This window comes from Bactrocera neohumeralis, chromosome 3 (assembly GCF_024586455.1).
Source record: "Bactrocera neohumeralis isolate Rockhampton chromosome 3, APGP_CSIRO_Bneo_wtdbg2-racon-allhic-juicebox.fasta_v2, whole genome shotgun sequence".
NCBI lineage: Eukaryota > Metazoa > Arthropoda > Insecta > Diptera > Tephritidae > Bactrocera > Bactrocera neohumeralis.
Genome location: NC_065920.1, coordinates 64,456,343 through 64,474,017, shown reverse-complemented (window position 1 = coordinate 64,474,017; position 17,675 = coordinate 64,456,343). Strand labels below are relative to the sequence as shown.

The window sequence follows — 17,675 nt, the reverse complement described above, 5'->3', positions numbered from 1 at the left end:
AAAAAATAAAAAAAGAAAAATAATTAAAAATTAAATTTAATAAAAAAAATATTTAAAAACAAAAATAAAAAAAAAATAATTAAAAACAAAAATTAAAAAAAAAAAATTAATTAAAATTTAAAAATTGAACAAATATTTAAATTTTTAATTCCGAATTTGAGATTAAAAATTAAAAAAAAAGTATTCTAATTATTTGTTATATTTTTTATATTAAATAATTATTTTAAATTTTTAATCCCAAAATCGCAATAAAAATTGAGAATATATTTTTTTATCAAAAAAAAAATATATATAAAAAATTGTTAATTAAAATTGCGCTACGCTGTGTATATGACAGAAGTGTGAAGATTGATAAATATTATTTTTTGTTTTTGTTTTTCTTTCAGCAACACTCACCTCATTTGCTGTTGCCTCCGTATGCTTTTGACCATTTTGACTTTGTTCCGTTGCACACGAACATGTGGATGAATTATGACTGCATAATGATGACGATGCCGATGAGTTGCTCTCCACATCATCATCACCACTCTCCGAACCCGATAACGCTGGCTCCAATTCCAAAGCAAACGAACCTTGACGTTGCTGTGCCGATGCCATTTCTTTATATAACAAATCTACATCCGCTGACATATCCATATCGTTATGACGTGTAATTATATTATCCTCAAGCGTTTGCTGATGCTTTTCATGTTGATGCAGCAGCTTCATTTCACATGGCTTGTAGACATCATTGCAGTGCACATTGTTGGTGACGCCGCGCAGAATATTTGCTTTACTGTATTTACCATCGGAAATATTATTCATTTGTGTCAAATTCGACATGCGTAGCGTGGCGCGTGTAACGGCATACAGCAGCAGTGCAATGCCAAGCAAGAGGCTGCCCCAATAGCCGAGTATATCGAGGTAGGGCAGTATGTTGAGGTAGAAGTTGAAGCGCGTGTCCAGTGCTTCAGGCAGCTTGGGCATCATCTGTAAGTTTGGTGTGGGAAAAAACCATTTTAGTTCAAAGTTATAACAAGAAATGTGTTAACAGAACTTACGATATCGAACCACAGCATTGGCACGGTCAAGTGGCTGAAGCGGCTGACTTGTCGGAAGGCACTCAAATCATCGAAATGCATGTTGATTTGCACTTTGGCGGAGATGGAGAGTGGCAAGCCGGATTCCTAACGAAGAAGAAAAAAATATAATTATTAACTACATGTTTTTCAACACAATTTTTGCTTAATAACTAATACTAGTTACAAGTTAGTGGGCAATAAAAAAAGTAGCTGTATTTTATTACATCAATAGGCGTTTATAATGCACTCGGCGGTTCATAACGACTTTGTAATGCATTGATTTTATATACATTTCTTTTTTATTTGTGCAAAATTTACATATTAATTGTAGACATATTGTACGCCAATAATTTTTCAAACATTTTCAATACCAACAACAATTGTTTGTAAAAATTTAAATACAATAACAACCAGTTTCTCAAAAAATTTAATTTATGCTTTAGTATTATTGCATTAAATGTTAACTTTCGCGCATCCTTGTTGCGCTGTTTGCATTGCATTCGTTTTTTTTTTTTCGATTTCAAGAGGACGTCCTTAGTAACGCCTGCCAGCAGCACACCAAATTTGCTATACTGACACAATTTCAATGTGGTGGAACTCAACTTTTTATGACATTGACACAATTTTCAAAAATGCAATGTGCAAATAACTGTGTTTTTTTTAGCGAAATATGTTAGTTGTTGTGATTAAGTGTTGTGCTATTTATTGCAGCTGCGTTTAGCTCACTGCTGTGTTATTTTATATAAATTCATGGCAATGGTTGCATACATAAATAAATATGTAAGTATATGGTATTTGTAGTTTAGAATTACATCAATCGAATATGATTGATTCGTTGTTGGCGTTCGTTTAGCAATTAAAAGTTTACATCATACACACATTATTATTTAATAGCACTTATGTATGTACTTATAATTGCTGGTATGAAGCAAGTTAATAAACTACTAAAGGTATATCCAATGTATAATGCAGGGAATAATTAAAAATTCTAAACTTTGTAACCAAGACGCGCACGAACTGGTTTAGGCATGAAATATTGATAAAATTTATAGATTAAATCAATTTAAATTTTTAAAAATATTTGTTTTTGTTTTTTTTTTTGATTTTTTATTCGATAGCAATATTTTAAGATATGATTTTAGCAAACATTTATTTTTAATTATTCTAATAAAAAAGTTGTATATTAAACAATTTTTGCTGTTTTAATTTTTATAATTTGTTTACTGGATATTGATATTTTAAATTTAGTTTTTAGTAAAATTTTTCTCCTAATCTTATATTATAATAATAAAGTTTTTATTAAATTTAAATTTTTATTAATATTTAAACATAATTATTTTTTGAAATTATTCGATAACAATTTTTATTTTTAGTAAACATTTCTTTGTAATTATTATAATTATTAACTTTTTAATATATGAAGTCAATTTTTATTATATTTAAAATTTTTTTTTTAACATTAGTTATTTATTATTATTACTGTTAGGGAACAGCCCTTAATATTTTTTTTTAATATTTACCAAATATTAATAAACTTTATAAAAATTACTGAATTTTATAAAAATATTATTAATTACACATTAAATATTCTGTGTACAACTCTTTGCAATAAGTTGACCGTGCATGCACTAAATTACATGTTTACCGATAATCGATAACATTTGTTACTCCAAGTTAATAAGTCGCTTTTGTCACTAACGTTTATTTTTAAATTCAAAATTAACAAAATATACAAATTATGTTGTTAATAACTGTTTCACTAGAAATTATAACAAAATAAAGCATTCTCACTAATAAAACTGATTGTGTGCAAATCTGCGATTTATTTATGAATGAAAAGTGGTCACTGATTTTTGCTGCTTTAATATTACAGAATTGTGATTAAAATAGTATAAATAGAAATAGTGAGTGTTAACTGCGGAAAATTCTATTTCACATATGTAACATGGACAAATAATTTTCAGCAACGAGCGATGTTGGCTAAATACTATAAAATATATGAATCCAAAACATTTATGTTTATACAAATCTTGCTAAAAAGGTAAAGATTTTTCACTACTCCAGACGTTCGTACTCGATAAAAGAATATACGCAATGAAAAACGTTAATTAATTACACATTTAATTTCAAAACGTTAAGCTGCTTAAAAATAATAAGCAAATTTTCATTTAACAAGTTTTGTAGGCGGCGACAAGTCACAAACTTATAAGATTTGCAAAACAAGTTTGCGACCAATTAAATTACAACCGCAGCTCAGAAGCTTCTATGTAAATAAAAACTACGCACTAATTGCCATGGTCAACGACTCCAAATGCAATGCACTAGCCTTTAGTACAACGAACTAGTGCTATGATTAACAACTAACAACTTTCTTGTTAAAAAAAAAACTATATTTTTATAGCAAAAAAAAAAAAATATTTCCGACATTTAAAATATCCGATTTCCTGTTGAAGCTTTTAAATTAATTATTGTGTGCATTTATGCAAGTGATTCGAAGTGGTGGCTAATAAAGTTGTAACACCTTAAATAAATAAGCGTGAAATAATGATATGATGATGCATATATAGCATGTATGCAATTATTTATATGTAATATACGCATACGATGCGCGAAAACAAGTCGTAATAGCAGCTATTACTTCATATGTCCAACAAAAGTGTTATGCAGCAAAATTAGAGTATATTATCTTTATGCACACACGACAACGGCACAGCGTAATTGAGTACAATTAAATTCTCGAATAGTGAGAATAATTAAAATAATTCAAAGATATGTAGCTGCACATTAGCGCGGAGCACCATGTATATATTTATGGTATGTGCTTGTGTTCATCAATATAATTGACACTGTGACAGGTATATAAACCACACTTTGATTAATGTTTTTTTTCGTGTTAATATATTCGCCCTATACGGCGAGTACAAAAACCTTTTTAACAATTCATTTATTTAATGCAATCGATAAATATTTAATTAATTGCTAGATAAACGAGTGCAATTATTTTGTGCATGACGTTGTGCCGAGTTTAATATTAAGTAATATCTAACGTAAACGTAATAACAAACATATAATTAGAACAACCGAGCGTTTTGTTGGTAATAATTTTAATTTCTAATGCAGAAGTTTTGAATTTTTCCACTTTGAGTACTAATCACTTTTATTTGTGGCATGTGGTTTGCTTTGTTGACATTTCTAGAATGCTGTTGCTATTGTTTACAAAAAATTGACACTTGTGATGATGGAAAAATATATGACAGTTACTTATGAACGTGATAATGTATAATTCCATAATTAACTGGTGAATAAATGGAAAATTTTAAGTATTAACTGGTTGAGTTGCTTAATAAAAATTACAAATTATGGGAAAATAACTGTAAACTGGCATAGAATGGCAAGGGTTGCAAGTTATGAATTGAAAAATAATTGAATTAACATATTTTTATTTTTTATGCCCGAAAATAGAAATTAAAAATAAATATGAAATTTCTAATCCCTAATTTTTCTCTTCGAAAATCAGCTGATACTTTGCTCAACTAAAATTGCCACAATCTTATATTTATATAAATTCACCAAACTACTTACCGGTTGCACAACGAATGCGGAGGAGTATTTCTTCTCATCTGGTTCCATGCCGGTGATATTATTGAGTAGACCGGGATCACCATTCATGAAATGTGGATAACTTAGAGATATGGGGAAACCATAATAGCAATCGGTCACATCGATTAGACCTTGAGGTTGACATTTTCCTGTTGCAAATAAAAGATAAAAAGTGAATTACAACAATGCGCCAAATATGGTAATAGGTAAAGAGTAAATAAATTAATTATTATAATTAACAAAGAAATATATGTATAAAATAAAAGCATAAAGATTTAGACTAAGATAATTTGCTTGCTACCGGCAACGCCTAACTGCACTTGCATACAATGCACGACTATTTAATTAGTAATTCAATTGACAATTCTGCGCTAGTAAATTATTAGTTTTTTTCGTACTGAAATTTATAATAAATTTTACAACCGTTACTACTTCAACGACCTTCCACTAACTTTAACATACCGTGAGCAAACTCCAACCCCATCAGTTGTCACAGTCAATTTCTTTATTATAATGCATTATTTACGCTCTTTATACGCTATTTAAACAACATGAGCGTTAAAACCGTTATTTACACGCCCATCGCGTGTGGTAAATTCAATAAGCGCATGCTTGCTTATTGTTGCTTAGCGTGTGTGTGCGCGTAGGAAGACAAAAAAAAATAAAAATAATAAAAAATACGAAATTGCTTATACACATAAACAAAAACAAAGCCAAAACAAAAGCGCGCCATGTTCAGCGCTTGCTTCAGGCAAACGGAAAATTTCACGTGCTGACTTTTAACGTCACGACTATGTCGCCTGCGCGCACCTGACACAGTCTGTAATTGAACGCGTTAAACATGCTGCCAGTACGCTTGTCACATTGTATAAATATGTATGTACGGCATTTGAGTGTTATTATTGTTTTTATTGTGTTTTTTTTTTGTACTATTTTTACTGATTTATGGTTTACATACAAACACACATATGCAAATAAATGTGCGTGCATTTAGATTGCTTACAATTTCGTGCCACGTCATAGTGTCTATTTTTGCTGTGATTTCATTTGTTTTCCGCATGAACTTTGCTAAGATTTTTGCAGCGGTAATTTTCCCAACAATTTCTTATGACGTTTGACACTTGCATGTACGGTTCATTCAAGCATTGGTGTTACAGTGTGTTTACATGCAGCTTTTTTTCAAATGTGTTTTAATACATTTTATTTAGTTAATAACTAGTTAAATATGTTTTTGCGTTTTGACTGTGTTTTTTTCCTTAGAATTTCTTAAAGTAATTATTTACTTAGCTGCAGTTGCGGTTGTGTATAAATTTACTTATTAATTAAAGTGCATAAATCAAGTTAATAAATTGAAATCAATCATCTTTTAAATTGGCATGTGTCTAGCTTGTGAAGTGCAAAAAAAATAATACGGATATAAATTGGGTTTTCTAAGGTAAAAGTAAAATTTTATAATATAGTGTACCGTATATGTAGCAATAATATATCTAAATGCATCACACCATTTCATGGGTAACAAATTACTAATAATTTTCCGCATGCAATTAGGCATTATCCCCTTAATGATATGGTAACTCCTTGTTATGTTCCCCAGCTGTTAATGCTGACTCATGTTTCATGTCATTGATATGTGCCTGCCGCACAACAAATGCATTTGATTCTTAGAATTCAAAAAACTAACATGTCATATCTAACGCAATTATTACAACAATACAAACAAACAAATTAATATTGCAAAGTTACAAATGGAAATATCAACTTTTATTGCTCGGCATATCTAAATAACAAAGCGGTGTGTATTGCACTTGGAATCCGCTCAATAATTAATTACCCTAATTAAATATGCCGCTATACAATTTCTTTATGACTGTGCTAACTATTGCACTTTCTTGTTTCTAAGGAACTTAGCATTTTTCGCACATAAAAATTAAAATTAACAGCACAGCAGTCTGCTGATGGTCTCGTCTAAAAGTACTTGCATTAGCTGAAGCAATGAACTATGTCTGTATGTATGTGTGCGCAACGTTAAAAGCGTTAATAAACTATTTGTAATTATCGCTCATATACAAGTGCAATGCATATGCATGCAAATATAATTGGCTGGTGCACAACAAGTTCGCTGCTTAAGTCTTTTAGACATGTGCACACAAACACACACATTAATAACTAATCAGCAGTTACGTTGTTTGATTGATCGATGACACTAATGCCATATTAAGCTTATCTTTTACATATGAGCGCTTAATTGCCAACGCATGCGTGCACGCGTTGGCGCACGTGATACACATGCAAGCGATATACGCCAACTTATCAAAATTGAACCGGACCGCATCGTTATTTGTTTTAAAATACATGAAAAGGTCGTCAGTCCGGGTCAAATTTGATCAAATGACATACGTATGTGTGTGTGTTGTGTTTGCTACTTACCCTTTCTGCAGAAGCACTTGTTCGCCTCATTGTTGGCGCCATTGTCGAATGCATTCTCTTCAAAAACGTATTTGTAACCGGTAAGGCTGCCATACGTTTGTGGTTCACCAGTGCGATACTAAAAAGGAAATGAAAATAAATTTTCTTTCTTCTCAAAAATATTTCGTTTTCAGATGCACTTACCAAATTGATGGGCCGGCACATGCTCTTTCTAAAGAATTTGACAGTCTCATTGGGTTGTATGAAACTCTTGAATTTAGTGCCATCCGAGGCGAGTTCAATATTGCTGCAGTGTTCACCATCCCATTGTGGCAAGTTGGTTTTGCCGCGGTATGTGGCATACAGCCCAGATATGGCGGGATTCGTTGCGCCCGTGTAGAAAGTCTCGTAGTCGGTGCTAAAGTCGTACATCTGTGGCGAGAGTGTTGTATATGGCAATTAGTTGGATATATCTTTTATGAGCGTCGTTAAATTTTAATACAATAAAATTGTTTACTTTCATTTTTTAATTGTTATGTAAAATATGTATTTACTATAATTATAAATACTCGTTTTTTATTAGCGTTTAGAGTTAGAAAAATTTAATTTACTTGACTTTTATGCTATGCAAATTTTTTATAGTTCTAGTTTAGTTAATTTAATTGTTTCAACAATAATGTGTTTTATATGTATAACGTAAATGTGACAATAACTGTAATTAAGTGACGTGTGGAGGTGTATTAATTTACATTAAAGTGGTGAATAATGTATAACATTATATACATATGTGCCATAATTAAAATATTATTTACTCAAGGCGGTCAAGTTGGGCGTATTTGATAAATTAGGCTAAATTTATGGGTTCAATATTTAATTATTAAAATATATGTGTTTACAAGCACTGTAATTAATGAACATATATTTTTTTACTAATGCAAAATTTTATTTTGGTCTTAAAACTATTTTTGTTTTTATTTTAATCGGTAAAATAGTTTGTTTTAATCTTTAATATTAACAAAGTATATTAAAATAATTAAAAAAAATATTTCTTGACAAATTTGTATTTATTTTTTAATGATTTATATTTACTTTTATTTTAATTAATTAATTAATTTAAATCAAAATTATATATTTTTAAACAAGCTTTCATTTATTTTTACTATATTTTTTTATTTTTATCCACTTACCCGACGATATATATTTTTAAAATATTTTTAAATTAATTTGATCCAAATTTTTTGCTTGTTTTTTATTTTATTTTTACATTGTTTATTATTTTATTGTCATTTTATTTTAGACGCTTATTTCTTTTCAAACTACACACTCGCAATTATCGTATATCGATTATTTTCCACTTACACGATATCAATATTTTATTTATTTTTATATTTTTTCCAATTTATTAATTAATTTGCTCAAAAATTATATAATTTTTAGTTTTATTATTTCTCACTTACCCGATCAATAAGACCGACTTTTTCGAAAGATATCCAATTCGAGAAGAACGTGTTGCCCAATGTGGTCAGTGATGTCTGATAACCAAACATGAATTCCTTAGCTGTCATACGTACAAGTGGCTGTGATTTGGATGTTGCCAGCAGTGTGCGTAAGCCCATGCGTAGGAATAGTGGCTTGTCAGCGGTTAAGTGAGAAATTGCCTGAAAGAAAAAAATTAAAATTTAATTTTTAGATTTCTTGTAAGAAAGGCGTTTTAAAACAATTTTATCAAAATAATTAAAATATTATAATAAATTTTTCGTTTTAGTGTAAATAAAAAAAAAAAATAATTAATATTAAAAATATTTTTTTTAACACAAACATATCTTATTAAAAACAAACTTTTTATAACAAAAAGTTATGTTATTACACAAAAAATATTTAAAAAATAATATATTTATAAATTAATAATTTTAGTAAAAAAAAATATTATAAAAAATATAATAGCATTTTTTTTATAAAATTTTATTTTTATAAATTTTTTTATTTTTTATTATTATTTTTTTTAATAAAATTATATTTTCAAATAAAATTATTTTTTGTTATAAAAATTAAATATCTATTCTTATAAGTTTGTGTTAATAAACTATATAAATTATGTTAAAAAAATGAAAAAAAAATTGATTTATGAAAATTTAACATTTGATTAAAATTCAACATTTATTTACTAAAAAAAAAAAATAAAAATATTTAAGTTAGTTGATACTTTTTAAAATTTATATAATAATTAAAAAAAATCCATTTGTGTTTCAAAAAAAAAAAATTATAAATTTTAATTACTTTACTTTATATCAGATTCAAATTTATTGTTTACTGCAAATGACGGTGTATTACTTGATATTAATCTTATTAATTATTTCCAAGTAACGTCATTTTCTTTATACACTGCACGAGCATCAATCAAAGTTAAATCAAAACTGTAATTATATGATAGATTGCTGTATATTTGTACATTATTTCAATATTTTTTACTTTAATATGAAAATCCCTATGGAAAAACCAATTAATTGAACTATTATTAATTGCAAGGCGAACGCATCCATAATGCATAAGTTGCCGCGCCACATGTGTTATAATTTTTGCAATTTTCTACAAAGACAAATTGCCACGATAACGGTATTAATGCAATGTGTATGGCAAATTGTCTACCAACTATTTGTAAATATTTAAAGTTTGATATTTGAGGCGGTATTAAGGTCCAATGCTTCTAGAAAGTGCGCACACTTAAATTTTAATTGCTATCGATTTTTCAATTAATCGATATAACTTATATTTGCCATAAGCGTATAAATTTACATAAATAATTGTCAGCTTGATGTAAGCTGATTTTCACTTGTCATAAAAATACAAGAATTCTTAGTTATTAACAAGTATTAAATTTGTTACATAATCTTGAGATTTATTTTATTCATTTAATATTGCCGCTGATTATTGCTGATTGATTTGTTGCTCTATGGTTATGGTATTGTATACGTTATTTTGAAACCCCTTTATTTTTTATACCCTGAACAACTACGCCACGAAGCTTGTGACAGACAGAAGATAATGTCGGATGCACTATAAAGTACTATACATATGCATATATAAAAAATATAAGCGTGAACAGCTGTGTCGATTTAGTAATGTGGAGGATACTATATACATACATATATACGAACTAGTGCTTCAATTTTTGACATATCAATCTGAGATTTTACACACGTCCGTCTCGCTTCGAGGAGCTGATAATCTGTCAAAACCGTCGGTATCGGACCACTATAGCTTATAGCTGCCATACAAACTGAACAATCAAAATTAACTTCTTGTATGGAAAACTTTTTTATTTGACAAGATATTTTCACGAAATTTGGTACAGATTATTACCGAAGATACCGTTTCAATCTGCGCAGATATCGTTGAGATCGGACCACTATAGCATATAGCTGCCATACAAACTGAACAATCGAAATTAACTTCTTGTATGGAAAACTTTTTTATTTGACAAGATATTTTCACGAAATTTGGTACAGATTATTACCGAAGATATTGTTTCAATCTCCGCAGATATCTTTGAGATCGGACCACTATAGCATATAGCTGTCATACTAGCTGATCGTTCAAAATACCCTTTGGTGTAAGTACTGCATCTGTGAAGGATATTTTAGCTACGTTGCAGCCGTTATTAACAACTTTTCTTGTTTTTGCTCGGCGTAAGCGTCAAAACGTTCATGATTAGCATACTAGTTGTATTGAAATTGAGCATCTGTAATGCTCAGTTTGCTTAGACATCATGTACCTATTTTATATTAACTACTAATTAACTTGATTGCCGCAATTTGTTAAGTCATTATACTATAACTACTGTTGGAATATGACTTTATGGTGCTTTACCGCAACAATAACTAACTACTAATTAATAACAAAACGTTTTTTTTTGCTCTTCAAAACAACTTTTTTACAACTTATCGTCAAATTCCCGCGCTGTCGTTTAAAATTTTATGAACTTGTTTTGATTTGCCAAATGATGTGCGCAGATTTACTGTTGTGTTTAACTGTTCAGACAAAAACAATTTAACGGAAGCAACAAAAAAATAAGACAAAAGCAAATTCAAACAAAACAAAAAAGTTGCAAAAACAGCAATCAAAACAAAGTAACTGGACTGAGACGAAAAGATTCCTTAATCTGGTAACTTTCCATTTTATAACGTAAACAACAAAATTAATTTTTTTGTTATTTATAATAAATAATCTTATTTAATTTAAATTTGCAGTCTTCATTTGCAATAAAGCTTTAAATAATTAACTGCGCTCATATATATATTTATAGCCACATCTGCATTTGCATTTGCACATAATGAAGCCGCTACACTCGCCTACCAGCTTCAACGCGAACACAACAACAAATAGGCACTTGAACTTTCAAATCCACTTTGACAAATGCGTCAGTCATTAATGTACGGTTATTTCTTAGTATTCTGCTAGTTTAGTTAGGCAGTGGCTTCAGTTTCGAGTTTGGTATAAGACATTATTTTATTATTATTAATTATTTTTTACTCAACAAAAATAAAATGCCGAAACTAGTGGCGTAAATCACTCAAAAATGTATTTAGAAAATTTGAATTTATGGCACATGCAATAAATATGCGCACTTGTCTAGCCAAAAAACAACAAAAAACGAGTTCGATTGCGAATTCGAGTTCTTCACTTAAGTCTTTTGTTTGATGAGGCAACGCCCCTTGGCGAGTTGTAGAACTTGTCTGCAATTTTCTATTCTAACCGCACTTCAATTTAGCCTGTTTGTATGTTGTGATTAATTGAGTAGCTGTGTTTGTGTTTTGAATCTACATAAGTATGTACATATATATCCTTATCCATATGAGTTTGTAGCAATGTATGTAGGTCGTTATGCGTAGTTTGTCTAAAAAAACAGACGTCAATGTGGCGCTTATGAAAAATTTGTAGGAAATTTTTTAATATTTTTATACAAAAGAATTAATTGTTGAAAAACAGTATTTACATTTGTATTGATTTCAACGATGTTAGTGAGTTGGCGGTTATTAAGCAATTATTTTTTAATTATTAAGTAGGCAATTAATAGTGCTCAGAAATATTATTGATATTTTTTAAATTTATGGTATAAATAAAAGTTTTTTTTTAACTTAATTTCCTCGTTTTAAATCTTGCTTTGGATTTTTTAATGACAAGAAACTATATAATTTTCGTAAAATTGTATTATATTTAAAAATTTTTATAAAAAATTAAATTTAATTTAAATTTTCAAATTTATTTTGAACACAATTTTTGCTTCAAGAAACTATATAATTTTCTTAAAATTGCTATTATATTTAAAATTTTTTTAAGTAATTAAATTTAAAATTATAAATTTTTTTTCATTTCATTGTTAACTTAAATTTAAAAAATTGAGCATAATTTTTACTACTTTTTTATAAAAAATAAATTTAAACTATTTCAAATATATTTTGTATAAAATTTTAACTTCAAACAATTAGCATAATTTTCAATTTTTGCTTCAAGAAACTATATAATTTTCGTAAAATTGTATTATAATATTTAAAATTGTTTATAAAAAATTAAATTTAAGATTATTTAATTTTTTTCATTAATTAATTGTTAATAAAATTTTTACTTAAAAAAATTGAGCATAATTTTTACTACTTTTTATAAAAAATAAATTTAAACTATTTCAAATATATTTGAATCAAATTTTAACTTCAAATAATTAAGCATAATTTTCACTATTAATTTCGTGTTAATTTTGGTAATAATTTCCTTTTCAATTTTTCTTAATAATTTCTTAATTTCATATAATTATTTATTTATTTAAATTATTTATTTAGTAAAATTTATACTCTAAATTGGTTAGAATTATTTGTCTATAATTTGTTTTTAATTTTGGTAGTAATTTGCTTTCTAATTTTTTTCAATAAAATTTTTACTTCAAATGTTTAAGAAACTTTTTATATTTTTTGTTTTTACTTTGGTAATAATTTTTCCGTTAATGTTTTTTAAATACAATTTTTTTTATTTAAATTAAATTTTTAATTTAGATTTTTTTCTTTATTTTTACTATAAATATATTTTATGTTTATTTCATTTTGACAATAATTTGGTTTTTTGTTGCTATTTACTTCTATTGATTAAATTTTTTCTTCAATAACCGTAAACATTTTTTTATCTCAATTAAATTAATATTAAAAGTCATTACAAATTTTTAATACTTTTATTTAATTATTATACTATATTAATATATTTACTTTTAATAAATTATTCACTTTTTGTAAAATGAACATTTTTAAAAAATTTGGCTGATTTTTGTTTTTCGATTAAATTCGAATTTTTATTTTCAACGAATGCTATTTTAATTTTTGCGTTTCTTATATATTGAAAATTTTCTAGAATTGAATTTTCCAATTCATTTAGAATTGTATTCATTTATTCGTTTTTCGTGAATTCAAATATTTACACAATTTAAGCTGATTTTTCTATATTTCAAAACATTTTAATTTATTTTTAATAACTGTATTTTATTTTTTAATAATTTCCTTAAACTCTTTTAATCATACTATTTAATTGATCTTATTATTTTCCTTACATTTTTATTTATTTTTATATTTTTGTAAGCAAAATTGCCTGTAATAAATAAATAATAAGTCTTCCATGACGTAAAGTGTTCGCACATGCTCCCATGTGTATTGCCTACACTTAAGTACCATTGACAAATCACACAAACACACACATTTGTACATACTACTGTATGTCAATAGAAACAGTGGCAACTACCAGATAAATAGCATATGACAGCCCATGTAAACATTGGCAAATAAGGCATTAATCATGCACATGCCTGTGCTGCAATAAACACTATTATTTTAGCTGAGTTTTCGTTGTTGTTTTTGCTAAATCACATCAGCAAACAACAATTGTATTTATCTACATACAGATGTAGTTATGTATGTCTGTAACAATTTGCTGCCGCATCAAGTTCAATTCACTGTTTTTGTGTGGAATTCCAGCCGGCTTAGTTGACAATTGGGCCAGTGACGCATAGATGTGATTTTCTGGTTTTATTTATAAGTACATTAAGGAATATTTTTAAATTTATTGCTTTCCGCAGTGTTTTGATTTGCTGCTTTGTTTTTAGCTTTTTAGCAGTATAATGTTTGTAGAGGAAAATTTTTGCAACCGTCGAGGTTTGCTGTTTGTTTACATTTTTCTCACTCAACAAAGTGACATATGCACCTGCATGCACACATACGTGTGTTTATGTGTGTGCGTTTACAGCGAATACGTGTTTGCAACGTTTATTGACCTAAGTTAGATATTTTTTGAGCTTTTTAAATTTTATTTCGCGGTTAACTGTGCAGCAAAAGGCAATGAACAATAACAATGTAAATCTAATGGTTTGTTTACATTTTGATACGTTAGGTAGAGGTCACATTTATAGAATGACAGTATTCACTATGCGGTGTATACTTGTATGTGTGTTTAGAGTAGCAAATTTTATATTGCGATTTGGTATTTTTAATGGAATCGAAGTTATAAGAAATAAAATACTAAATAAGGGAAAATATACATGAAAGTACAAAAATAAATAGTTGTAGCTGACAAAAAAAAAATAAATAAATACTAAATAAGGGGAAATATATACGAAAGTGGGAAGAAAATAGTTGCAGCTGAGGAAAAAAAAAATATTTTTTTTTAATATTTACCTATACTATTATAAACTAATAAATTAAATCGAATTCATGAACTAATAAAGTTGGCGTAATCTTGTATTCTATGATTTTTGAATGCGTGAAAAATTAATCTCATAAATTTTTTTTTTGTAAAAATATGCTTTATATTAATTTCTCACTTCCGTCTCACTAAATATTCATATTATGAATACCCACAATGTATTACCAGTTATTTGTTTACATTTTGTGAGCAGAAATTTCACCTCATAAATTTTTTTATACTTTTTAATGAAATTAATATGCACAAAAATCGACATGCCTAACCAGTTGGAGACGATCCTGACAGATTGTTTGTTTTTAGAAAGTTATTTATAGACGTTCCAAATAAATTTAAATAATTATATTTTTTTTGTACATTTAATTAAAAGAAAAAATTGTTTTCAACATTTGCTAATTTCTCAGTTCGATAAAAAAAATTTATTTTCTTAAATTAAATTTAATAAAAATTATTATTGTACACTTACCAGCATTGCAATATTCAACATGACCACCTGATCGTCTTCTTTACGCCCCTCAGACAAATGTTCTTGCCAAACCAACGGATGACTGGGTCTTGTAGACATTGTGTTGTTGGCATTGAAGGTGATATTTTCGTGCGTCATGATTTCTCTGTAATAAAAATATTTATAGGAAATGAGAAATTTAAAGTATTTTAAATAGAATATAAATAAAAATTCAACATGGCCACCTTAAATCTTAAATTGAAATTTAAAACATTTTGTAATTAAAAAAAATTTATTTTGAATATTAATACATTTAATTTTTTAGATATTTTTTTCTTGTTCAAACGAAAGGCAAAATTTATATTTTGATAATACAAAAGATCATTTAAGAAATTAAAAAAATTTTAATTAAGAAAAAAATTAATTACAAATTGAAAAAAATTAAGAGAAAATAATTATAATCAAAAAAAAAAAATAATTAAATAAAATACTTGGTTTTTAATAATTGAAAAAGTTATTTAAAACTTAAAAAAAATTAAATGAAGCAAAAAATTAATTAAAAAAAATTAAAAGAAATTAATAATAATTTAAAAAATAATAAATTAAAAAACATCAATTGAGAACTATAAAAAATATTAATAAAAAATTAAAAATAATTTTTTAAATATTAAGATTTAAAACAAAAAGAATTAATTAAAACTGTTTTAAACTTCAAGATTTTTAACACATTTTTGTTGCTTATTCTTAAAAAAAGAAATGTACGATTTCCAAAGTTACAAAGTCAATTACACATTTTCTATGCTCACTAATAACCTTACACTTCAACTGTCACTTACTTGTAAACATATGGTCCAACTTGCTCCACATTCATTTTTTCGCGTCCTGCCAGAAACGCCTCTGCATTCGTTATATTAAATAGATAAATCTTTATGTAAAGATCTACCGGTGGCTTGGCCCACAAATTAAAGATCTCGCCATCATCCGACATGGTCAGTTTCTACAAAAAATATTAATTTGAGCCAAAAGTTAGTAAATTGGAAATTTTATTTATTAATGTTCGACTGTTGCCATAAAAATTATTAATTTTAGCCAAAAATCAATAAATTTTAAAATATAATTTATTGCAGCTGCTAAAACCGAAAATTCTAATAGAACTTACCCATTTGAAGATCAAGTCGTAAGGCTGAAAGATTTTCACCAGCACTGCTGTTGAGATGGCCAGTATGCCAAGGGCGAGTAACAAAAAGGCGCCTGTAAAGTAAGAGAAAAAAATAGTAATTAAATATTTGATTTACGCATAAGAATGGGGCTGCTAATAAATTACAATAATTATTATAATAAATGTTAAATAGTTAGAATATTAATAATACAAGCGCATGGCAATAATTGAGCATAGTGGCAATGCCACAACAAAATATATGACATTGTATGTATATCAATGACAGTTGTCGGTCTATTGAACCAGCGCATAAATAATAAAATATAATGTACTTAAAGCAAAATATAATAATAACAAAAAAAGTTTAAGAGCGAAAAAAGTAATAGAATATTAAAAATATATGAAATTAGTGTGGCAACAATGGCCATGATTTTTCTTTAATTAAATAATTTGCATATTTTTTACTAACAATTTTAATTATATTTAATATTTATTGTCAACTTAAATCAAGATTTTTTAAAGCGACTGTTTGGTTTTTGAAATGTGGCTTTAAATGCAGATGCATACATATGTACTATATAAGTATTAAAACATAGATAATTAAATCAAAATATATTTTTTTAATATTTAATGGCAATTTAAGTTTAGTGTTTTTAATTTTTGAAAAAGAAATTTGCACTTTTTTAGAGGAACATAAAAAAATTTAGTTTTAATTTTAAATTTTGACATTAATTTTAATTAAACAAACTTTAAAACTTCAAAAAGTAGAAATCAACAAACCCAGACGTGATTTTATTTACACTTTTTATAAAAAATAATTTAATTAAAACAAGTTAACCTTAAATTTCATTATAAAAAATTAAATAAATTAAAAAAAATATCTTTTTTCTATTTTATTTATTAATTATACATATTTTTATATGTTTGAATTTATTTATTTTTTTTATTTAAAAAATGTTAATTTTAAATTTAATTTTAAAAAACTTTATTTAATTAAAAAAAAAATAATGTTAAAAATATTATATAATTTAAATTTAAAATTTTGGTATCCAATTAAGTTAATTTTTAAATTTTTTTAAACTTTTAATATTATTTTTAAATTTTGTTTTAATTTTTAAACGTAAATATGTATATATTTTTTATAGTAAAATTTTTTTTTTTATTTTATTTCATATTTAAATTTTTTTTAGTATTTTTTAATTTTAAGGTTTTTTTATAATTTCACAATTTGTTTTAATTCTTAAATGTTTTTCTTATTGTAAATTTTTTTCAT

General features: G+C 26.6%; 1 protein-coding gene across 2 annotated transcripts in view; it reads right to left on the bottom strand.

The window, feature by feature from the left end:
* The window catches only part of LOC126753981 (scavenger receptor class B member 1), a 70,689-nt gene that overhangs the window by 4,707 nt on the left and 48,307 nt on the right, over positions 1-17,675 (bottom strand). For both annotated transcript variants that reach the window (XM_050465787.1, XM_050465786.1), the window contains exons 2-10: positions 16,403-16,494; positions 16,080-16,240; positions 15,265-15,409; positions 8,525-8,725; positions 7,272-7,499; positions 7,089-7,206; positions 4,644-4,810; positions 1,041-1,166; positions 397-969 (exon numbers count right to left, since the gene is read on the bottom strand). In XM_050465787.1, coding sequence (XP_050321744.1) covers positions 397-969; positions 1,041-1,166; positions 4,644-4,810; positions 7,089-7,206; positions 7,272-7,499; positions 8,525-8,725; positions 15,265-15,409; positions 16,080-16,240; positions 16,403-16,494 — 1,811 coding nt within the window. The remainder of the gene's footprint in view (positions 1-396; positions 970-1,040; positions 1,167-4,643; positions 4,811-7,088; positions 7,207-7,271; positions 7,500-8,524; positions 8,726-15,264; positions 15,410-16,079; positions 16,241-16,402; positions 16,495-17,675) is intronic.